Below are 18283 nucleotides of genomic sequence, written 5' to 3'. Positions count from 1 at the left end.
CTTTGGTGTCTGACAAGAAGCAAAACGCATTGAAACAGACAGACTGCGTTCACTCCGTAGCTCAGCGTTCATCTGTAGATGTCTGATTGGACTTGTAGGAAACAGGCGAAACTGACATAAAATTAAACGGGATTTTTAACGTGTGAAAAACCGTGTACCGAGGTAAGTGACGTGTTTATAGTCGCCGTCACCGCTAGTGCAGCGGCGACGTTAAAACTAAACCCGGAAGGAAACGTTCTCAGACCTACTTTATTTTCGATTATTTCTTGTCCGTTTCTAGTTAAAAGTTATAGTTTATTCCTATTACATGTCAGTAGCGGTTCAAATTACGTAGTAACATCGGTCGGTGTGTATTGATGTCAGGTTCTTTTTATAACCATACACGTGTTGTTTCTTTCAATTGTCGTACTTTACGTGTAACTACTGGACATGGTCTATTTGCATTTCAAAACAGCGTGGTTGTGCCAATGTCTGCGAGTCGGCACAATCGAAACAAATGAATCGGTAATTTAAATGTAGATCAATCGATCGATATCATGATGAGGTATCAACGGTGGCCATTAATGAAATGAGCCCGTGAACTATAATCTAAGTATTTGTCATGGCAACCATATTGGCTCGTCGCAGTGTAACTTAGAATTGAAGTTTGGATTGTATTTTATTAAATCACGAATACCAGTCTTCAAATTAGTACATTATTAACAGTATTGGCAATTGTTTGGGTTCGGGAGCACCTTATAACACGCCCCAGTACTCCCGAGCTTAAGAATGCCAACATACAGTTTAGAATAATGGTATAGCCAACAAAAGACGGCATTCCATTCGCCGGGATGCGGAGTGAATCATTCGACAGTCTTCTTCAATCCACAGTCATTATATTATCGGATATTTTATTCGGGTCGTCGGCCAGATAACGCCTATTGTCAAAATTGAAGATTTCCTTCATAATTCGACTAAAATGTTCAATACACGCTAGAACGATAAAAGTATATGGTATTTGTTCGGACTGATCCCGGCGGTGTTTGTGAAATAACTGTGATTGCTACGCAATAACGTATCTAGTGATGTATTCGTGACAACAAACGAGTCAAAACAAACAAAAGGCCACGAATTCACACTCGTCCTACTCAAGAAGTTGAAGGATAATCAGTCTAACTGTAAGTGTCCGAGGGGAGGGGGCATTGTTATGACATTGTCCACGTTGCCCGGTAGCTTACTATTCGGGACAAGTACATCGAACGAAACATGGAGCTAAAAGACACCCGACGAAATGCAATGAATGATTAATATCACTCTGAGTATGCCGGGCCTGAATTTATTCACGGTTACTTCTTGTAACCGTGGTTTATTGAGATAACCCGCTCATGGCGTCGCTTCCATTCTAGTAACTAGGTCGGTGTGTATTATTTAAATACAATTGATAAGGCTACTCTAGTTGTCTTTTTACCATTCAATTAATCCAACATGGGTAAAATCATAAGTCAAATATTCTCTACCTCGTCGTGGTACAATAGTTTGGAGTCGAGCCGCGTGACTGAAAAGGCAGCTGTTCGCGTTGGTTGTTAAGATACCACTAAATAAAATGATCAATAAATGCAAATATACACATATATTGTATATATATGATATGTACCACATCTCAACCCTTTCCAATTAACTACCACTCAGATAATAGAGCATATTAAATACATGCCACAGTGCCATGGCAAATTTAAATCCATAAACGATAAAACGATACGACCATGTTTACTTGAATTAAATAGACGAATAAATCACCGTACCTAGCAATGGAAATAACAGAACTACATTCAAATACTGCCGTTGCTATGGATACCAAATAACACAATGATTACGAGTCTCTATATTGCGCAGGGAGATTACGTTTTATGTGTACATTCATTACACGGCGATAATATATAATACATACCTTTGCCAGTCGATATGTGTGTCTCGAAGACTACTACTCTAGTATACTGAGAACGTCATCATTGCAGACGAACTGCAATACTCAGATTTAAACATGCATTTATTGTGTTTTTGGCGGGAGGGGTCAATCATTTTTTTTCGCATACACTCAATAATGATTCGACCACAACGGTGTGTATATTGCGTTTCTCACTGTATTCGTTTCATTATAATATTTATAATTCAAACGTGTTCATTTTGTGTGTGTGTGTTCAGTTTTCTCTCCAATATATCCTTATATCAGTCTAGTGATTCTATTTCTGGAATTCACTCATAAGAGTAATGACCTGATTTTCATATGAATACATGGTACATTTTTTGTCGATTCATTATAAATATAAGCAATGGAACCCTACCACTTATGTATAGTGAAGCGAAGTGCGAGTAGATGCAATGGTGTTATAATATTCAAGAATCGGCGGGTTGGACAACTGAAGTTCAAGTTAGTTCAACGCGATCTACCAGTCTGACTGTATCCCTATATACCTATTGGGTATTCTGCACGACTCGGCGACAGTAAACAACACATTCAATATCTACAAAGCCGCATTCATCACTCGAACACAATCGATCTATTTAGCTCTCGGCTTGGAAGTCGCATCACGATTATAAGGGGTCATTTGTCCTTGCAAAAAACACATTCTAATGAAATATACTCGATATGTATATATATAAAACTGTGCGTCGAATTTCAATAGGGATCTTGAATAGGCAACGACAAGATAAAAATAACCTTCAATAAGCTTTACAATTCATGCATAATAATAGTGTTGCCATGACAACGGTATGTTTTTCTATGACGTATTTAGGACGCGGATTATGTAATTACCAATTCTAAATGCCAGTCTATTACGTGAATGATAAAAAATGTAGCTTTTCGAAAGAATGATTATGGAGATTGTGCAAAACGCGTACAAACATTGCATTTCATAGTACGTGATTTCCATGTGTTTTTCCTCAGAAATACTCGCGTTTCCTATATATATATATTCATCCAAGGAATTCTGAATCGATCTGAATAAGACAGTGATATATGCATTAAAATTAATAAAGACCTTGAAATTGTCATTTGATTGGTTTTAGTAGTCCCCTTGAAAGAGGGAAATTATATATGTATAACACTGAATGAATATGTAATAAAGAGAATACAATCTGTAAAGCAATTAAAAAGGCATGATCTTAGTAATCATAATTAAATTAATTTGTATGCATAAATAAAGATTCAATAAAGAAAACTAAATATAATAAGTATATTCACAATTGGCAGTGAACTTGACGGCCACATCGCCAGATTGTTGGACGTTAAGTACACTATAACACGCGTACTCGTGATTAGAATGTTAGCTTATACGTAACTTGTACAATACAAATTTCAATATTTGTGTCTAATCGTCTTATCCAAACTCTTACACGAGAAACTTGTAAGCGCTTCCGTTCCATCCCGGTCAAAAAACAATTATCAAGGCGTGTTTTGAATTATTAATGATGTAAGACCCAACAATTAGCAGGCAATAAGAGCATTGTATAGTCTAAAGTGTAGGGTTTTACCAATGCCACGTTAATAGCAGTCAACGACAATGGCAACAATAGACCAATATTAATCATTGTGTCAAGACTGTGTAAACCGGGGCTACTTCAGCGATAATGCAAGGATGCTGGTTACTAAATAACACGAGACGTGCCGATAGCTCGGCTAATATTCATTTGATATGAGCGCTCATATCGACACTAATCCATTTACAACTAACGTATTGCGATTCCGGCGGAGAACGCCGAAGCCTTAACATTGACCGAACGCGCACCCGGCCGCTTCTATGTATTCAGCAGCAGGCCCATAGCTTTGCAGTGGTGTTCAGCAGCTCCGCTTGATGAACAGGTATTTTACAAATCGATCATTCGGTTAATCTTTTTTAGTTTGGAGAGAAATACATACCACAAAAACACGACTTCGTGTGTCAATGTTGTAGTTGCCTTGGTAGATTCGTGGTAACACTGAATAATTTATTATATAGAAATTCTCATTTCTACTTTAACTGTAAATATAATAGAGATAGTATGAATTATATAGATTACTACAGTTTAGAGTAATTAATTCTTTCTCAAAATTGACAATGATTTGCTGTCAATGGTCGACATCGATGACTTTCGTAATGTGGCTTTCACGATGCACGACGACAGATCTTCGCTAGCGTATCACAATTGGGTAATGCGACGAAATGACCAATAACGCCAAATAATGGCGTCTTGCGTTTGTTGCGAGTATCAATAGTAGAACAATTGTTTCTTGTAGAATGGGTAGGTTTAAATAATTGTGTATAAAGCATTTTTGTTTCTGTCAGGCCACTTTTGAGGCAGCATGAGCCGTACGCACCCCACTAGATGTGTATGTTGGTTGACATTTTATCGCGCTTAGAATGTCGTTTTATTTGCGTATTGCGTAACAGTGGTTCATAGATATGTACGTAAGAACTGCGTTAATTATAAAATGCATACTGCGTATGGAGAATATTAATAATGATCAGTAAACTTAGTTTACAGCCGTGAAATCCCTGCTTGTCATTACTGTACGTTGATTAGTGTTTTCAAATAATTGAATTTCAAGCCTCAAAGAAGGAATTCCCGAGATTAATGCAAAAATGAAGAAGTTAACCCTGTATCAATGATATTCACACTATAAATAGTCAAGTCCAATTGTATAACAATATATTTCCATTAGTCCCGACTAGGATAACATTTATTTGCAAATATTCAAATTATTTCTGAACACACGTCTCCCAGATCTACGAATTAGATATACATTTGTACTAGTAATTTTGCTTAATAATGACTGTATGCATAATGAGTGCACGGCTTTGTTGAACAGTTGTATAGTACACGCGTAGGAAGACACGTATACCGGACGGAATACTCGTTTCAGAAGCGTATCTCACTGTACTGTGCTATACATATACTGAACTACAATAAACTAATTGTTCATGCCGTATCTTTCGTCATCTGGTCATTTACAGCTTTGACCGTAATGTATGGATTGTTCGTTCCCTTGTTTGATGTGGATGAGCATAACTTCGTTTTATTGAAGGTGTTGTCATCGTACTTGTTATGAGTGTATGTTAGACATATCATAAGATCTTTCGCGGGAATTTCACTTGTTAAACAGGACCAACGAAATTTATTTGTGTGTCTGAGTTTTATGAACAATATCAAGGGAACCTGATCAATCTGTTTTAATGTTTTACAGGTGACAGGATGTCTGACGACGAACAACAACAAGCGGTCGAAAATGGGGAGGACGACAGTGAACAACAAGAAGAACTCGACGAAGAACCTGCTTACAAGCAAGTCGCAGATTTCGGCTGGAGCGACAATGGACCAGAAGAGGCCCGACTCGTGACGCCGTGTGGGATATCCGTTTCGCAAAAGGGAGACGTATTTGTCGCTGATTTCGGTGACGGGAAAGTGAAGGTGTACACTAAAGACGGGGAATTCCAGAGAGACATCTCGCATAAGAGCGAGAAACTGGAGAATTTCTATCCAGGGGATGTGGTGGTCAGCGCCGATGATGAGTCTATTTACGTGCTGGGTGCCGGTAACTTCGACGATGCCGACAACAACGCCATCGTCAAATTTACCTACGACGGAGAAGCGGAGAAAGAAATCATCAGCGAAAAACTCAAAGGTGCAATCAGCCTGGCCGTCAATAGCAGAGGGTTGTTGTTCGCTGTGGACAGAAATCGAAGGCGTGTTATTGTGCTTGACCAAGAGGGGAAATTCATTCGAGCCATCGGGAGCAGGGGGTGCGATTTAGGTAAATTTGACACGCCGATGTATTTGAGGTTTACCCGAAGGGATTTCCTAATCGTTACCGACATCGCGAATCGTATTCAAGTTTTTGATCCGGAAGGTTCCGTTGTCAGGCTAATCCAGCACGTGCCAGGCCCCACTGGAGTTTCTGTAGATATGGATGATCAGATCATAGTTGGGGGTGCCGGAATTCGAGTTCTTACAATGAAGGGAGAGACAGTAGGTATCATAGGAAATCGACATGATGGACCAACAACTCGTGGCATAGCGGCCAGTAAGATCGACGACGTCAATTACGTTTTCGCGGTCTGCTGCAAATGCAGTCTCCCCGAAGGCCTGAAATCTTACGTAGCGGTATATCAATACGACTCTGAAAAACTAAAACAACAACCAAAAATCATCGACAATTAAGGCCCCCTCTTCTAAAAAAAAATTCTACGGCGTACATTTTGCATATATTGCGTCAAATTTATATTTTGAATATACCAGTAGGCTCGATTAGATAAACTGTCCGCTCAATACAAAACAAAAAACACACCTTGGGAATATACATAGAATCAATGTAAGTGAGGTTATATAATTTGTAATATAAATTGTTGTAAATACGTACAAATTTAGCGGGCAAAGATTAATTTGATGAGAACGTGTAAGAACTATGCTAAATAATAGAATATATTGTGCATTATTTTGTTTCTTGCATACGTACACGTATCTGCGATTTTAAAATAAAAAACATTGGCCAGACAACTTTGAATCTGTGAATTGGGTCAGCCATATTGCAAGTCATACATACAATGACAACATGGGCATCTTATGTTCATTTCTACTAGTTTTAAGTCAGTTAACCAGTTTTCATACACGTTTAAGACTTTTATTGTGAATTAGATAATAATGCACGCAGTAGAGGGTGGTTGAACTTTTGAAGATCAAAGTCAAATTCATAATAATAAACCCATACAAATGTTTCAAGTTTTTAAAAATATTTGGTCCACAAAATAATAAAGAAGTTACAGGAAAATTTAAATGTCCGAAACGTTGGACCATCATTTTGGCGGGGGAGATATTGACGTTCAAAGCTTGTTGTTCTTTGTGTTTGTTTTCTACTGTAACCAAATGGACAACTTGAACATCAAAGTATAGTAAGTTTGCTTCGAGTCTTTTAATATAAGTAAGTCGATGTCATTGATGAAATTAACACCTTCGACACTACACATACTGAATATATTACCTAAGAGTTCCATGCTATACCATTCATGAAATCTACACACACATTTTTCAATCTGTTCGTTCAAGTGTTGTTAATTTCCCATCAACATACGCGTCTACTTACCGTCTACTGTATACATATTAGTTTAAACGTGTATTCAACATTACTACTTTTTTGTCAATACATCTTACCCGTTGTATGCCTGTCTTTGTAAAGACGTATTTCTCTACACCCAATAAACCACTCTGTTTTCATTCACGTTGTGATTATCAATCTGTTTGCTTGTGTGTTTGTTTACGGGAGCAATGTTTAAGTGAGATCAATTGGTTTATTTTAACGGTCAACTGCTTCCGATAAATGTCGAACAGACGTTATTGTAAAAGGTGTCTTCTTAAACATCGAGAAACACCGAAAAAATGTATTATGATTAATTGTATTTACTTCAATCCATTGGACAGAAGTTATGTGGGTCTGCGGCTGACAACGACGTTCAATACGGGGATACGTGCGGTGCAGATACATACATGGTTTGACAGAATTAACGAGATGAGCTCTAATTAATTGCAATATAAATCCACCGATCATTGAAATAAAGAAATAACGTTCTCATTTTTATTTTACAGCTGCAATTGGCACCGATCTTTCAGCGAGCGTCTTCGCGAAATCATCATTTGAGACAGATCCTTCTAAAATTTATTTATATTAATTAGAATTCATTCTGCGCGACAATGGTAGTTGTTTTTATTCCTCAAATAAGGAATTGGGCATTGTGAGAATTTTTGAACGAAATACATTTATCAAACCGCTGAAGTAAAAATGTTTATACCGTTCGCATTGCGGGAGGGGGGGGGGCTATATATCACAATACCTGACTAATAGTTATTAAATCATAATGAAATGTACACTTTGATATCTTTGACACTGAATAACAAACGTATTAGGAATGCTTGACCGTCTTGGTGAGAAATAATCACACATGTCAAGTATCGTAGCCTGGAACTTAACATCGAATTATGTTTCACTATGCCAAGGTCATCGACCGAGGAATCTTTCGTTTAGATGTAGCCATCCATGATAAGACGGTGTTGATGGTCAAATGGAGTCTATTGTTTATCCGTTTGTACCACGGTTAAGTTAATTGAATTGGTCAGTTGCCGTTCAAGAAATTCTGTACTTATGTGCCATAAAGCGCCGACAACTGAGAATATGAAACAGATGCATTAACTAAGCCATGCGTATTCACAGCGGCAATTTCATTGGCCGAAACTCCCTAATTCGCAACAGCCGTGACACGAACCAGTTAAATCATAGTCACGTGACGGCTACAGCGCATAAACCACAAGTGGTCGCCGGAACTATAACGTGACCATGATTTTAACTAGTACGTAAACCATGGCACCATACCGCCATATTATATAGACAATCTAAAATCAAGCACTGGCCTTATTATTATTATTATTATTATTATTATTATTATTATTATTATTATTATTATTATTATTATTATTATTATTATTATTATTATTATTATTATTATTATTATTATCATAATTATTATTATTATCATTATTATTATTATAGCAGTTCCTTCATAATATTAGTGAGCACATAGCGGAAGCAATTAAAATTGTGTATTCATTTAATCATGTCCGATGTAACCATTTGTTATAAAGATATTCTGAATATACATAGATACTATGTTCGCATGACGAAGTATTTGCGATTTTGCTTTCGACTTTGAAATGTATTATACATACGCACCTCTTCAATAGACTCCGAGTCATACAATATTAAATTGTTACTTGTAGGTATGGGTAAATTCGGAGTTGAACAAATAATCCTTGAAAATTGACTAACAATGCGTTCCTCCCAAGCATAAATAGTCTCTCATTCAGTGGTGGCAGTAGTAGTGGCGGGGGGGGGGGGGTACAAGGATAAATTACGGTTAACCTACACGTCCAATATATTCAGTTTCTGAAGGCACATTCCTATCATATTACCAGGGTAGTAGTACTCTTCGATCACGAAACAATTGCGTCGATCAACGAATATCCAAAATATGTGATGAAATGAATTTTAAATATAAATCTCATCTTGATATTCACAAATCTAACAAAGATAACACTTGGCATGAAGTAATGAACAAGTTCCTAACAATACCTTGACATTTATAGAACTTTTGGTTTTAGAAAAGACGTCGTTAGATGGGCGGCAGAACATGGGACACAGTCATCAACAGACAGTTTCAATAAGTTGTCAATTGCCATTCGTTAAATATTAACAATACGTTCTACGGGCCGGATATTATCAATCGCCTGTTTTTATTGGCTGAACTGCCCGTAACTGGCACTGGACGCCTCTAGTTGGATAGTCCGATGATCTCGGCACAGCAATTAAACCCGGTGAAATTGAGTAAATATTGTTTTTCGAAACAGCAAACATATTTTTTTTTATCTGTATGACGTGATATTTAAATGTCATGCCATTGTAATGACACAGTTATTTATTTCTTTTGTGTTGGAATATAAATCTCATTTATGAATTCGGATATCAAATGAACGTTATTTCTACTGTACACCCAGAAACTATATTCAGGAGACGAACGTGGCCCCAACATCCACATCAACAATAATGCAAATTACATAATAAATATTTGTTCATTCATTCATTCAGTTGAATAAATTGAAATAGTTAACCCAACATTTGACGTCCGCCAATTTTTAAAGTAGTTACTGACAATATGCAAATTAGCTATTTAATATGCAAACAATGGATGCTAAATGTAATATACCTGGTCAAACGTAAGCAGTGCGTGAAATTATTTGCAAAATACACAAAACTTCCCAACGCACATACACACATCCTTCATCGCATCAGACCTAAGGTAAACAACATGTTACTGTACAGGTCCACAACAAGTTAAACACGTTATCAACTGTCCACATGAACGTGCTAACTGTCACTTATCGGTAATGATGAAAATAAACCAGGACAAATCCACCGATCAATCATTTGCCAGTTCCCTGACAGACCCTTTGTGTATGCGAAACACAGAAATGCCAACTCGGCAATAAACACCACTCATGTCACAGCTTTCACAGACTAACTAAATGTACGTGCAGAATCACCGATATATTGTCGCATTCAGTATATGATGTATCCATCACTAAAGTTCATTCCATAACAATAACTACCGTACTTCCCTGATCCTAAGCACCTCCCTGAGTATAAGCCCACCCCTCTGTTTTTAGACATTTAACGAGTTGAGGGCACCCCAGAGTATAGGCCCAGGGTGTTTTTACCAGGCGTCAACAACATTTATTAAAATATGCATGTAAAAAGTGTGTTTCATTGCATATTAATCATGATTGGTAATTTGGTTCCTGCTTTTATGAGAAAACTAGCATTAACAAGTCATTGAAAATGACACAGTCCCAGTTAAATTTTTGAAAGTTCTCTTTGTGCTCATCATATTAAAGCGGAGGGGTTGTCGCGAGCGTGTCCTTGAAACTTGAGTTCCAAGTGGCGTATACAACAGATTGTTTATTTACATCAAAACACGTGTTCCGTGTAGTAGTAATATGGCCAAAAATAAAAACAGCCGTTATTCGGCCATCTTTGATCTGATTATGAAACAAACTGATATGTATGATGTATGTGCCAAATACGGATGAAAATGGTACATAAATTGTGGAAATATAGTAGTAAGGCCAAAAAGTCAGATGGCTGTCAATAGGCCATCCTTGACTAGATTTTGAAACAAATTGTCATGGACATGCATCCTAACATGTATAAAGTACATGTATGTGCTAAATTTGAATGAAAACTGACAGAGCACGTTCAAGATACCGCATAAAAAAAACAAGATGCCTGCCAGTCGACCATCTTTGATCCAATTGCAAAATAAATCGTCATGGACATGTGTCCTAACATGTATAAGCTATGTACCAAGTTTGAATGACAACTGACAAAGCATGTCCAAAATACAACATTTTCGAAAAAACAAGATGACTGCCAGTCAGCCATTTTGAATCGAATCACTAAACCACTGCATGTGCATATGTCCCACATAAGATACTAGGCACATGCAAAGAATGAACGGAATCGGTCCACAGGATTCTGAAATATGACTCCGAAAGGACGCAGAGACGGAGACCGAATTATAAGTCCCCGTTTTCATACTTCGTTCGAATGGGGACTAATTGCAGAGTGTAAGGTAATACAGTAGCTCAGGTGACCACAGACTCTCTTTTACGTACAAACCTGAAAACAAGACTGAAACAAGTTTTATTTTTTACAGAATCAGGTTTTTATTAGCAATACAAAGAAATTATACAGTACATACATTCTTCTTTCTCAATATACAAAAATATAAATCGAAAAACTGTTACTGACAGTTTAATAAGATTATTTAGGCAAGGGCATTATGACAATGAAAATCCCTGAATGAAATAAAAAGAAACATAATTCTGGTTAACATAGTAGAATAATGGCAGCACTCGATAATAAATGATTTCTTATTGAACTGTTTATAAGATAGATAGGGAACATCATATTTGTATTTAAACTCTCTTTATAAGAGACAATGTATGCTGACTACACAAATTCAAACCTGGTTTGTCTGGTTGTCAGACCCATATATATATATATATATATATATATATATATATATATATATATATATATATATATATATGATGCAAAGCAATGATCAAAATTTCCATGTAGCACCTTTAAAAGCTTGAGTGGTGTAGCTCATTAATTATGCAAGAATACATCCATTAACTATGCACAAATGCATCACATTATTATACATGCATGGCTCTCATTAACTATGCACATATTAAATTATGCATGAATCCATCTGAATAAATATGCATCTCATTATCTATAGATGAATGTATTTTCTATTAGACTTCCCTCTTTAAAGCAAGTGTGGTGAATGTCATCTCATTAAGTATTTTTTGTGAATGTAAGATCAAAAATAATGGTTGATGTCCTTACAATGGGTGATTTTTCCAAATGGGTGCATTCTAATCCAGTTATGACAGTTGACTGACAGTACGGCGACATCAAGGCACATATTTATTGAGTTCAAAAGCATTGTTTGTTTTATGCAGAAAAGCCCCTGCTGTCAAACACATGATAAATTGTTATAATACCTACAAAATAGATTTTGTATGATATCTTAGCAAGATCTAATAGCTAAATAATCAACAAGCACATGTAGGTAATAATGATTGTTTTCACAGGATGTTATTCCAAAAACTAAACGCTGAAAAAAAACAAAAGTACATTTCAAAGAGAACTAAAATAAGCAGGCATAATCATCTCTCAAATGGAGGCTTGACCAATCCGACTTTGTTGTCATAGAAACCATTGAAATTAAGACGCAAGATGAAATCATCCAAGTGAGGCTGGTATCCACGAGTGAGTTTATTGACCACTAAAATGAGAAATAAAGAGAAATATCAATGGTGATCGTGAGAATGATTAGACGGAATTGTAAGGAACAATTGGGGATGGGGAAGCCACTATTATTAGTATTTTTAAAGCACTCAAAGCAGAGTGTGTACTTTGTTTGGATCAAATAAAACTCATTGAAAATTATAGTGGTGTAAGATTATAAATCAGTATTAGAGAAGTGTATCGCTTGCGGATCATGCAATAAATTACTCATATAAAGAAAGAAACAAAACAATGTGGAATACAATTAAAATACTGAAAAGAAACAATAGATTATTATTTCCACTAAGGCCAACGACAAATCCCCTGAAAAGCTCATTATATCAAAGACATCCAGTAAACTGGAACAATAAGGAACAATACACAAAAGTACAAAATGATGCAGCGAGACTGAAAACATCCAATACGTTCCCATGACCCATTTCATAATAACACATATCCAAAGCAATTAGAGCAACAGTAAATGTCTTCATTGAATTGTCAGCATTCACGGCAGACCAAGCGTAGCAGTGAACTTTGACTTCTTTATTCAGTAAGGGCATATCCACTGCTTTTATTGTGGTATCAGAATACAAAGGGTATTGTTATTTCAATAGGCCATTGTACTCTTCTTTGTTATAGGATACACAACTGTGTGGTAAAGAAGCTCCCCAGGAGATGTTACTTTTCATGGCCTCAAATGACAGACAATTTAAAAAAGATTGGACCTTTATTGAGTACAGACCTACTCACTGAAATCTAGCTATGATAGATGTACGAACCACTTCAGCCATTTAGGTAATGAACAAAATGATGCAACAGACAACGCACATGAACATCATAATGAAATTGATCACTGGACGAACGTAATTTTACATTATTTGAGTAACAGCTGATAATGACCTCATTAAAATCACGCAAGAGGTCAAAGGTCCAAATTTTACTCAACATGACAACTAAACAAATTGGTTGCCAAGGAAGCCATGCTTGTTAGTGTAGCATTGAAGCATGTTTTGCTGGGTAGGTTATTGGAAAGATATCTCGGGAAAATTGTGAAATTTGACTCAGTAGAGATATATATTGGATTATGGGAAATCTGTGTGTTTTCTGGGTATTTATGCATAATGATAATATCCAACTGAAATTATACAATACATAAAAATGCAGTATTTTGGAATAAAATATATTTATATAATTATTTTAAACAAAAATTTCAAATCATAAGAATAAATATCCTGACTGCTAGAGTCAACTGTCTTTTATGAGTTGAACTTTGACCCTTTGACTTTTGTCACCTTTCACAAAATAAAACCCACATATTTTTGTTTTCAAATTTTGATTTTGAAATTATGTCCATTTGGTTCAAAATTATCAAACAAAATTACAGAAAAATTCATAAAAAACAGTCAAAATGTTGAACCAAAATTTTGGGCGAAAAAAAAAATATGGCACTCAAGAGTATGGGTAGAGTTTACTTATTTTTATTAGTACGAACATTTAATTAGATTTCTGATTTGTACTGATAGTACTATCAAAGGTTGATAGGTGGGGCACGAAGTTAATCCCTTTCGGCTGATTTATATAAATTCACAGCCTAATCTGAGGGAACAATCTGAGGTAAAGAAACCCACTCCATAACTCAATAAGGTGCTTGTAAACAATCCACATACCTGTAAACAAAGATTTTTATCAATGATTTATTTGTAGGTAATTATTTAAATATTATGATGAGGTAATGAGACTGACTACCCTGGTTCAATGCCATCTATATTATACTATGCTGGCCTATAGTAAATGGGTTGATTGTTAATTTTGCGGTGAAGAAGGCGTGTCTATAAACTGATTCAACATTGTTATGAATGAAGTCTGACAGGAGCAGGGCAGATTAGAAAAAAAAAATTCAGGAATGCTCAAAATTCATATTAAATAGTTTGCCAGATGTGATGCTGAAACATATTTGCATTTTTAACCACTCATGGATTAATTTTCAAGAATAGAAAAGGAATTATTGATACAACAGAATCTCCATCAATAATTTTATAGTGTCTTTCACAAGCATAAATGTACACTATGAATTCGCCGAGATAAAGCTGAATGTGAACAATTCAGCACAAAATAACAATAACTTTGATCAACACCATCAAATGATAGTTAAAGGTGAGCTATGTGGATGCTAACGGTAGGTAACAACTGTTTGGATATGATGTTCTAGAGAGAGAACACTGATTACTGTCGTTTTCAATGCATAGTCTGCAAGCATTCTGATCTACAATAGTGCCATGGAAACTGTCATCAGAAAATGAAAAAAATTTGAAATAAGTCCACTCAAGGTACTCATATAAAATATCAAAGCAATTGGGCTAGTCATTTTTCAAAAAGAAGTTGAAAAAACAATTTTTTAAAAAAAATGACAAAATTATTCACAGAAGTTAGAAGATTGAAATAAAATAACCACATCTGAGGAAGAACCATCCAAGGCACCTTCCTAGAAAGTATCAAAGCCATAAGACTAATGATTATTGAAGCGAGGGTGTCGTCTTCTGTGTATGCGTCAGATGGCCATAGTGTGTCATTGTTCACAAACAAACTTCTACCCATGAGCCTTTGCGTTTTTAGTGTTTGTTGTTATCAGTGGTTGGGACTCATTTCTCACATGTGCGCAGGTGACTACACCTCTCGCTTTAAGCAGAAGTGAAAAACAGAAAGTTGGCTCGACTTGATTTCATCAATGATTGCGCTAAAAAAAACATAGTTCACTTTTAACACAACTGCATGAATGCAAATTCATTGAAAGTCAAAATACAAGAAAAAAAAAAACATCTCAACAGTGAGAAGGTACATGTATTATATACACTGATTTTAGTCTTATGAAGAAATAAATCAAAACTTACATTTATATAGGAATCCTGAGTACTCTTTGAAGGCTTTGAACGAAGCTTTCATGTTTTCAAACGCAGGATGCACTGCGTGTCTAGCTAGGGGATCATAGTGCCAATTGACAGATACCAGCTGTGTACGGAACTTTAATATCAGGCACAAAATGTTGGTGATAATCTTCATAACAGCGGATGCTTTATCATTCAAAAGGGACCTGATTAAGTGAGGAGAAACAATAGTTTTATTTGATATACTGAGCTAAAAATTCTGTTAACTCATATGACGCCATAATTTTTCCTGCCAAAACAGTTTGCACAATTTTATATATTTTTCTATAATTTCATTTTTAATTTTGGACCAAATAAACATATTTTGCACAGTTTCATCAGTTTCTGGGAGACCAGAAGTGTACCACATTTTCATTGTATAACAATGGTACGATTGTTTAGAAATATATTGAACATAAATTAGCTGTTTATACGTGACCAAATGTAAAAAAAGATTTTGTGCTTTCAGAGTAACTAATTTTAAATATTATGACTATTAAAAATGTCATCTTTTCTTCAAAATTTAATTTGAACAAAATTTTGTCTTACAGCTCAGATAAGCCTCTGATTTTGCGCTATGGACACAAGATCACGAACGCATCCATGAAATTGAGTTTGAAAAGTTTGACAGACTATAGCATCAGTACTTAAAGAGCACATACAAATTCTGAGACTCCATTTGAAAGATTATTATTGTAGAGGTTTATATAGAAACATCTGTAATTCAATCTCTTGAGCAAATATGTACACAAAGGATACATGATAATATTCTCCAATATCTTGCCTTTCAGAAAACACATACATTGTTAATAACTGGTGGAGAATATCTCAATCACATATAAAATATTACTTAGTGTTGCCTGTCGCTATCTTAACAAGATTACCATCAAATACAGGATGTGTGCGAGTCAAAGCAGTGAATCTTACCTGAAGACAGCTTTATTGAGGTATTCAGCGTGGCAGTGATGTAAATCATCCAAGTTATGAACCTGAAAAAAGTTTGCAAATAAATATTATCACTTTCAATGTGTTATACCGAAAAATACATGCTATACCATGTTAATGACTCAGAGTATGAAGGAAGAGGCAAGACCTATACTAACCTTCTCTTTGAGTTGCTGTTGGAATTCTAGCCAGCTAACATGTACAACTTGATTAGACATGTACCCTTGCATCACATGAACAAAGTGCTGCATTTCATGCCTACAGATAACACAGACTATTAAAAAGCTTGCATGGAATGGTTTAATATACCAATAAGAGAGTACCCCCAACCCCCCAAAATACATATTAACAAACTATTGATCACAATGCTATCAGAGGTACCAGGTTAATATTCAAATCACAGTACAGGGTGGGTATGTTCATAAAATCTGGTTCCTAGTAAATGACTACAGTGTTTGACATATTAGTAGCATTTACATAAATGACAGGGGTTTCTCTATGGTCATAATAAGTCATATTTTAATAATCCAGGATACAGTGAATGCTTGTGTATGTGTACTTCTACTGCAGATGCACTTTGAGTTAAGCAAATGTAGTATTGTTATTATTACCTGAAAAGCTGTAAGTGTCTAAACTGAGTAGAATTGCCAGCATGGTTCATCAGAGCTATCAAGAAATGGAGAACAGTTTATATCAAATACACAAATGGATATTGCTGAATAAATTAACACACGTGAATACAGACAGGATCGATGTAAACCTCCACTCTGGCAGTAAAATAAGTCTTCAGAATATTACAGGAATGGACTTTAAAACAGGTCAATACTGCAAAGTATGCACAAAGGCAGTACAGTGATCACATTGACAGATGCAGGACATAGGTCGATGCAATTCTGTACCGCCTGAGTGCATACTTTGCAGTATTCCTCTGATAACCTTATTACTATACATCTTTTCCTGTAGGTAGTAATAATGTACTTAGACATAACAGCCTGAAAGGCAACCGAAGAGTATAATGTGCAATCTGTAACAACAAATGGATGATTCAATTGTTTTTGGTGTCAGATGTATAATAACATAAAATCATAAAATTTTCGTATTCAGCCTTTATGGAACTGTCAACACTTAATAAGTGGTTCATAACAGTCAGTAATTTTCTGATTTAAGGGCTACTTGTTAAAACAATACTTGAACTAAAAATGTGACTTATAAATACACAGGAAGTGTTTGTGGATTCTTTTGTTCTGAAAATTGTAGAAAACAATTCAAATGCATTTGTGAAAAATACAATTTGAACAAAACAAATCAAGCAAAAAGACGAATTGATAACCAATATTCAAGTGCACTGAAAATTGTTCACGACATATATCTTGCCACTTAATACATGCAGTCCAAAGACACCATACTGACCATACATTGACACAATACAAGTATAACAAACACTTTATATCAGTTGCGAAAATATTGGGAATTCACTTTTTCTCTACACACGAGAAGCTTTATTTTAGCTCTCCAATTCTGAAATATATTTTAAATTTACATTAGGCGCAATCATGCATATTGCTTAGCAAATTATACCATTCCAACACTATCCATCTTTGGACCAATTATACCGGTAATTATAATACTCTACCATTGGATTAATGTAAAGCAATGACATCATAAAAGTGATGGCACCATTACAAATTGATTGGAATCAAGAAGGGTGATATGCTTACCACTACGCTTCAGATGAAAATAGACATCTCGTAGAACCCAGGATGCTCTTTTTAGTTGCAGCATAAATGACAGTATCTTATTGTACTTCATCATAGAACTCTCGGTGATGACGATATTGAGCGGCCAAGCAACCTAGTCAAATAGAATGCGAAACATCAACATGATAGCTATGTTTATTCCTGCATTATTCAACGACGCTAAATAACTTTTTTTATTGAATTAAACTATATAATGTCAACTAAATCATAACAGCACTCTCTAAAGATCATTAGATATC

The 18283-nt window shown here is 35.6% G+C and overlaps 2 protein-coding genes across 2 annotated transcripts in view; one reads left to right on the top strand and one right to left on the bottom strand.

Moving 5' to 3' along the window:
* Positions 1-6465, top strand: LOC100374596 (protein meiotic P26-like). Its single transcript, XM_002740820.4, has 2 exons — positions 1-162; positions 5204-6465. The coding sequence occupies exon 2, from the start codon at positions 5212-5214 to the stop codon at positions 6175-6177; it is 966 nt and encodes a 321-aa protein (XP_002740866.1). The 5' UTR covers positions 1-162; positions 5204-5211; the 3' UTR covers positions 6178-6465.
* A 5745-nt stretch (positions 6466-12210) lies between these two features.
* LOC102802576 (gamma-tubulin complex component 6-like) overlaps positions 12211-18283 on the bottom strand; it is a 32662-nt gene continuing 26589 nt past the window's right edge. Inside the window, exons 23-28 of the mRNA XM_085496817.1 lie at positions 18006-18138; positions 16899-16953; positions 16446-16545; positions 16270-16331; positions 15310-15509; positions 12211-12419 (exon numbers count right to left, since the gene is read on the bottom strand). Of these exons, the coding sequence (XP_085352943.1) occupies positions 12301-12419; positions 15310-15509; positions 16270-16331; positions 16446-16545; positions 16899-16953; positions 18006-18138 (669 nt within the window). The 3' untranslated portion in view covers positions 12211-12300. The remainder of the gene's footprint in view (positions 12420-15309; positions 15510-16269; positions 16332-16445; positions 16546-16898; positions 16954-18005; positions 18139-18283) is intronic.

This window comes from Saccoglossus kowalevskii, chromosome 3 (genome assembly GCF_978046115.1).
Source record: "Saccoglossus kowalevskii chromosome 3, keSacKowa6.1, whole genome shotgun sequence".
NCBI lineage: Eukaryota > Metazoa > Hemichordata > Enteropneusta > Harrimaniidae > Saccoglossus > Saccoglossus kowalevskii.
The sequence above is the reverse complement of the archived record's forward strand: the minus strand, read 5'-3'. Positions and strand labels throughout refer to the sequence as shown.